Raw genomic sequence first — 7078 nt, forward strand, 5'->3', positions numbered from 1 at the left:
ATGTAACTTAGTTACCAAGTGGGGATATAATAAAGGATGTCTCCTATTTTCAGGGGTAAACATAAAAAAGTGAATGTGTTCTATGGTTTTTTCAGATCTGTTGCCTAATTTCTAGGGCATATTACCAACCCTGTTTTCCTATTGAATTTGTTAAAAAAAAAAACAAACAAAAAAAACGCTTCTCACCCCTGTTGAAAAACGAGCTGTGTTGAGTCATGTGAATGATTTACACACAAATTCACTCCTTGAAAGTTGGGAGAACACTGTGGATCAGGCTTTCCGGGAGTGGAGTGGGTGCAGCGGGGGGGACAGGGAAGGGCTAACTCAACTGATTCAAAGAAACCAGAGAAGGAGACACATGCCCTGAGGTCCGCAGGCTGAGGTCCTAAGTCCTGCTTTCTGGGCTGCCCTCTGACCGGCCTTGCAAAGTCCGAAGGGAGACTCAGTCGGGGTCTCTTGGCCGGAAAGCTCACTTCACCCCTCCCTGCAGGACATGAAGGCACCGTGCGTTTCCCTCTGCCTCCTGGGTGCCGGGCTCTTCCTGTGCTCAGTGCATGCCCGAGGCCTCAGGAGATGCCTGATTTCCATGAACTTGCACCGTGTGGAGGAGAGCTTCCGAGGAATCAAAACAGCCATTGTGAGTGTGGGTTTGGGGTGAAGGTGTGGGAGCGTGCCTCACTTTACCTCTTGGCGTGACAGCCAGCTCCTGCTCATCACCTCGGTGTCCCTGGAGGATGTGAAGTCCTCACTGCTTGTGTCCATTGTGTTTTCCTCCATAGCAAGCTAAGGACACCTTCCAAAACGTCACCATCCTGTCCCCATCGGAGACCCTGCATGGCATTAAGGTACCGGCCTCTGTCTGCTCGCTCCTCCTCTGGCGTTTTGTGGGGAAGTGGCCCAGGGCTGAAGGGGAATCCGCGCCTGTGCATGCCTCTTCCCTGACCTCCCCGGACTCTGAGGCTCCGCCGACTCCTCATGTGTCAGCTGATGTGAGAGGGTGTGCTCCTGTCTTGGGGAACTTGAACCCCAGGGAGGGTGTTCACCCCAACAGTGATTAAGGTGTCACATGCTCGGATGGGGCAGGATTTCTATGGCTTAGAGTGACTTTTGTGGTTTTGTGGGGAAACTGAGACAATGAGCAGTGTCTCAAAAGCTGAAGAGGCTTGGGGTTAGTGGCTAAAAGAAAGGAAGGGTTTGGGGAGAATAAGTGTGTAAGATCAATGGAAATACATATCAGGGGACAGAGGGGCAGCCGGGGTGAATTCCCTGGTGGTCCCGGAATCAGGACTCTGTGTTCCCACTGCCAAGGGTGTGGGTTCAATCCCTGGTCAGGGACCTACAATCCCTCAAGCCATGAGGTGCGACAGGAAAAAAAAAAAAAAGAGGCAAACTTGAAAGCCAGGCTGAGCCTCAGCTTTATTTATTTTTGGTCGTACTGAGCGGCTTGTGGGATCTTGGTTACCCAGCGGGGGAACCTGTGTCGCCAGCAGAGGAAGCGTGGGATCCTAACTACTGGACAGCCAGAGAACTCTGAGCTGTGGCCTATAATACAGGCCACAGGGAGTTCCTGCGGGTGTTGGAACCAGAGTGGGTGACCACATAGTCTTTCAGAAAGACAGTCTGGTGATGTTCTTTACAATAGACAGCTTGAGGCCAGAAGGCAGGGAGGGAATGTCTAATTGCCAGACTAGAGGTGCTGAGAGTCCGTGCATTGGAAAACAGCTGATTTATGAGGTGACGGTTCACTTCACAGAAGGGGCCAATGAGAAGTACCTTTAAAAATGAGCTCCTCCAGTCCTTGATAGCATTCTAGAGAAACCCAGTTCTTTCAGTTGTTTAAGTGACAGAGTATAAGGCACAAGATCATTCTTCTACGCAGTATTAGGCCTGATTTATTTATGGTAAATGCAAGGAACCACTTCCTAAATTCTATTCTAGTCAATGGTATAGGAGACTTACAGGATATTATAACTGGAAGGGACCCAAAGGCCATGTATTTTGAAACCATCATTTTCAAATGACCAAAGGACGTCTTGGGAGAAGGAATGTCTAGTTAGCAGTGGTTGTCAGAAATAGACTCAAGTCTCATGCCCCTGTTTCTTCATCCTCTCAAGGTCTAGAAATAGTTGATGTGGCCTAGAGTATACAGTTCATCATCGTATTTATTCTCTTTCCCTCTCCCTCTTTGATGAGACAAAGGTGAAGGGAATTAGAAGGAGCAGAGCAAGAGGAGAGGTTTTGTGTTGCAAGTTCAGTTTCCATCCAGGAAAAGCTACCTGTCGGGCCAAGGAGGCTTTGCTGCCTTAATGCTAATGAAGATATAGATGCACCATTGCTGTAGACCCTTCTTTTCTCAGGCTGACCTACAGATCTCCTACACTGGCTCTTAGGGTGGAGTGCAAACTGCAAGAAGGAAACTCTGGCTGGCCAGTTGCCCTGAGCCATGCCCAAGGAAGTCAGGAGCTTTTCTGAGGAGGACCTGGCCAGATGCATGCATTTCTGCAGCTGTCAGTTTCCATTTTTGCACATCTCCACTCCAACCAAGTGATCCCTGAAGTGTAAAAAGATCACACTGGAGGAGAGACCAGCAGTCATCACACTGAAAGGAATACGTGCCTAGCACAAGCCTGACATGCAGCAGTCACTGAGTGGCTTTTAGTGGCTAGAGGATGTTCCAGAGACCCAGACTTCAGCACAGTGTAAGGAAGTGCTTTTCAAGAAAGCTGCTCAGACATCGCTCCTTTCAAAAGGGAAGTGTCTGATCCCTGGAAGCAGTTAAGCAGAAGTTAGTGACGGTATGTCAGGGATGCTGTAGGGAGAATTCTAGCCTATTGCTGGGCGCCATCCCCTGTGAATATATCTCCTGGCCACGGGAAAAGAGGGTAAGAACTGCAATCTCTTCTTGGTGACTCTGTCATAAGCAGCTTTGGTGTCATAAGAGGACACTCTGAGACCAATAAAAATGTAAAAAAATGGCTTTTAGTTATTTCACTCCTTGTTGCCCCGACCCAAGCAGGCTGCTTTTGTCTCTAGGATAATAAGAGAAGAGGTCCTCTGGGGCTATTCTTAATTTGTGTCTATAGCCCTTAGATGTGTGCTGCGTGACCAAGAACCTCCTGGCATTTTATGTGGACAGAGTGTTCAAGGACCATCAGGAGCTGAACCCCCAAATCATGAGAAAAATCAGCAGCCTTGCCAACTCTTTCCTCTACATGCAGAAGACTCTACAACAATGTGTGAGTCACCAGCATCTGCTTCCTGCCTGCCCCACGGAGTCCAGGACACACTGGCCCTGTGTGGCCTTCTGAAATGGTTCTGGGCCCAAGGGAAATCCCCTGCCCTGTCATCCATGGGCAGAAGTGTCGGGAACCACTTCTAGTGGGTCCTCCTTGCCCAGGGCTTTCTCCTCCTCAGACCCGGTTTCCTCATGGATAATCTTCCTGGGATGACCAACTTACCTCAAAGCATCTCTTAAGTGATCCCGGGACTGGCCTATGAGAGGGGCATGTTGAGGATTCTGGGCTTCTCATAACACACATTGTGATTTGTTAAAAACAAACCTCAGAAATAAAGCTGAGCCCCCAAGAGCCAATAAAAACTTAGACCAGGAGAAAACCCGGGGGTTCTAGCCCCATCTCTGCCAATGATTTCCCCGGTGACTTTGTGACAAGCTACTTCACCTCTCTGTGCCTTGAATCCTAAAATTGTTAGAAGAGGTCTTGACCCCTGTCCCACTTACGTTAAGATGTATTTAACCAATAATTTAATTAACTAGCCCAACAAATATTCATTGAGTGCCTGCCTAGAGTAGTGTTGCATTCACAGGGGGGTGACAAGACAGATTTGGCCCCTGCTCTCCAGGCCTTTCCAGCCCTGGTGAAATGCAAAGTGATTCTACAAACAGCCCCTACAGCCCCCTGCTGCCCCAGCCTGGGTTGACTCACCTGACTCTCACCTTGGGAGGAAGGAGAACTATCACTCCTCATGTAGGAGGTGGTGTTAAGAGTGAGCCAGGGTGGAAAAGTCTTCTAATGGATGCTATCTCCATTTTATCGCAGCAGAATCTGTGTCACTGCAGACAGGAAGCAACCAATGCAACCAGAATCATCTATGACAACTATGATCAGGTAAGGGAGGGGGAGAGGACAGGGGAGGTAGAGATGGGATGCAGCGGCCTGAATGGACAGCCTCCTCCCTGCTCAAATTCATCCGTTTACTCAACAGTATTGATGGCCGGTCTGCCCAGTTCTGTGTCTGCAGGGTGTGTTGGTCTTACCTCATTTGTTAATTTCCTGGGCTCTCCCTCCCCATTATGCCTCCACTGTTTTCTTTCCACATATCAGAACTATGTTCAGATCTGAGGGAAAGCACACACTGTTTAAGATAGGGCTGAGGCAGACGGAGGCTTCCCAGGTGGCATTAGTGGTAAAGAACCTGCCCGCCAATGCAGCTTACATGTAAGAGACGCGGGTTCGGTCCCTGGGTCGAGCGTGGCAACCCACTCCAGTATTCTTGCCTGGAGCATCCCAAGGACAGAGGAGCCTGGCGGGCTGCAGTCTATGGGGCCACACAGAGTTGGACACGACTGAGTGACTTAGCACGCACGCACAATGCAGAGGGAGCAGAGAGCCCCAGTGAACTGTAAGCTGTTATGCATGAAGCGTGCTACCTGGTAGCGGGTTTCTGTGTCGCTGTGTCTAGGAAGTGTGGTCAGCGTCCTGTGTGGTGATGAACAGCGCTTCTCATGTACGTGCGGATGTTGTATGCACACTTCATGTAGAGGCGGAGTTAGAAGCACAGTATCTTACCTGCATCATTTAGAGATTCTGTTGAAATGCAGATTCTGGCTGGTAGACCTGGAATGAGGTCTGAGATTCTGTGGTTCACCCACACTCCCAGATTAAGTCAATGCTTTGAATAACAAGGAGCTGCAAGGTCTGTTCAGAGCTCTTCTTTGTGGAGAGGCTCCATAGAGTAATATCACAATGGCTGAAATTCATATTGTTCTTCCTATGAACCAGGTATTAAGTGCACTAAAGGTATTATCAGCACACTTATTCCTTACAACAATGCTACAAGCCATTGTCTATATTTGATAAATTAGAAAACCAAGACACAAACAGGTTAAGTCATTTAACTAAGTTTATACCACAACTGAGTGATGGAGGTAGGGCTTGATCCCATGCCATCTGGCTCCACAGGACATACTTTTGTATCTTACCATCTCTTCCACTCTGCTAAGGAAGAGCTGGGATAAGTCAGGAGACTTGGGTTCCAGTCTAACTCTGCTGCCAGTCGGCTGTGTGACTTTGGGTAGGACACCTTCTTAGGGGCTCCAGCGTCCAACGGAGACATGCTGTTCCCGCTTCTCATTGCTGGGCCCCTCGGGAACCGTGGCTTTCACGGAGACTGGCAATAGTAGGCCGAGCTGATGTCAACAGGAAAGCAAGCAGAGCTTCCAGCAAAGCAAGTCTGTTTGTTTGTTTTTCTGTGACATATAGGAAAAAGAAAATCAGAGGGCAAAGAATGAAGAACTTCTTATTTTGTTTATAAGTTACTGACATGATTTAACTGTTTGTTTATAGAAAACAATTAAGGTTATCTGTTAGGAAAATAATTTAGGGTCTGTATGCCCTGCAGAGATAATGGTTGCATAAAAAGCAAACTTCATGGGGACCAGAACATGGGGCAAGTGACTGAAAACTGTGGTACAGCTCAGAAAGGCAGGGTATGATGATGATTTGCATGGTTTCAGCTGGAGGTCCGGTCTGCTGCCGTTAAGTCTCTGGGAGAGCTGGACGTCTTTCTAGCCTGGATTGACAAGCATCATCGAGGAACTTCTGCTGCCTCAAGACAAGGAACCTAATCTGGGGGGATGAAGAGCCCCTGAGAGGTTTCTGGTGGGGGACAGCCAACTTGGAAGGGGAGGGAGACGGGGGAGGCCCTGTTTTATGCAAATGAGGGTCTTTTTGAGGAAGTGTTCCTGCTTGTTTGGAATTCTCTTCTCTGGGCTGAGGTGTTGTAAGGGGAAATTCTGGGTTTGAGCACACCTCACCTTGTGGCTAAAATCTCATCGGCTGGGCCCAGCATGTCTGATCTCACCTGAAGGTATCCAAGCAGTCTACTGGTTTTATATTTGTAACAAAGTATGTCTGTTGAGAGGTCCTGCGGGGCCATCCTGGAGGGAGAGGGTGGGCTTCCTTAATTTATTGTGAAGTTTTTTTATCCCATGTCTGTGATGTGAGCTAAGCGATATCCTGTGGTGCATATTGTACTGACTGGTTTTTTTCTGAATAAATTCTGTTCTTTACCAATTAGTGCAAGTGTCTTCTGTTTTAGGAAGGCCAGTCAAGGACCATGAATGGAGACTATGAGAAATGAAAGGGGCCTTGGGGAATTCCCTGGTGGTCTAGTGGTGAGGACTCTGAATTATCACTGCTAAGGGCCTGGGTTCAATCCTTGGTTGGGGAACAAAATAATCCCACAAGTCATGCTGCTGCTGCTGCTGCTGCTAAGTTGCTTCAGTCATGTCTGACTCTGTGCGACCCCATAGATGGCAGCCCACCAGGCTTCCCTGTCCCTGGGATTCTCCAGGCAAGAACACCGGAGTGGGTTGCCATTTCCTTCTCCAATGCATGAAAGTGAAAAGTGAAAGTGAAGCTGCTCAGTTGTGTCCGACTCTAGCGACCCCATGGACTGCAGCCTACCAGGCTCCTCGGTCCATGGGATTTCCAGGCAAGAGTACTGGAGTGGGGTGCCATCGCCTTCTCTGACAAGTCATGCAGTACTGCCAAAAACAAATAAATAAATTAAAAAAAAAAAGAAATGAAATGGGCCTTGAAGAACAAAAACAGATGGGAAAACTGAGGCCTAGAAAGGGATAAAACTGTACTCAAAGCGAGTTAGTGCAGAGAAGGGTTTCAGACTGGACCCCACCTAGCGCCTGTCCTCCACATAATGATCAAGAGGGTGAACACAGGGCTTCTCATCAGGACTCCTCGCCGTCACTCCATTTCTGATCTCTTTCTCTGTGTTTCTGTCTTTGCTCTCTGTCTCTCTGTTATTGAATTGGGTCCCA

The 7078-nt window shown here is 48.4% G+C and overlaps 1 protein-coding gene across 1 annotated transcript; it reads left to right on the forward strand.

The window, feature by feature from the left end:
* Nucleotides 1-493: 493 nt before the first annotated feature.
* On the forward strand, nt 494-5866 carry IL19 (interleukin 19). Its single transcript, XM_010854262.1, has 5 exons — nt 494-637; nt 780-845; nt 3084-3236; nt 4059-4127; nt 5756-5866. Exons 1-5 carry the CDS (start codon nt 494-496, stop codon nt 5864-5866), a joined length of 543 nt encoding a protein of 180 aa, XP_010852564.1.
* Nucleotides 5867-7078: the final 1212 nt, after the last annotated feature.

Source organism: Bison bison, unplaced genomic scaffold (genome assembly GCF_000754665.1).
Source record: "Bison bison bison isolate TAMUID 2011002044 unplaced genomic scaffold, Bison_UMD1.0 scf7180017864338, whole genome shotgun sequence".
Lineage (NCBI taxonomy): Eukaryota > Metazoa > Chordata > Mammalia > Artiodactyla > Bovidae > Bison > Bison bison.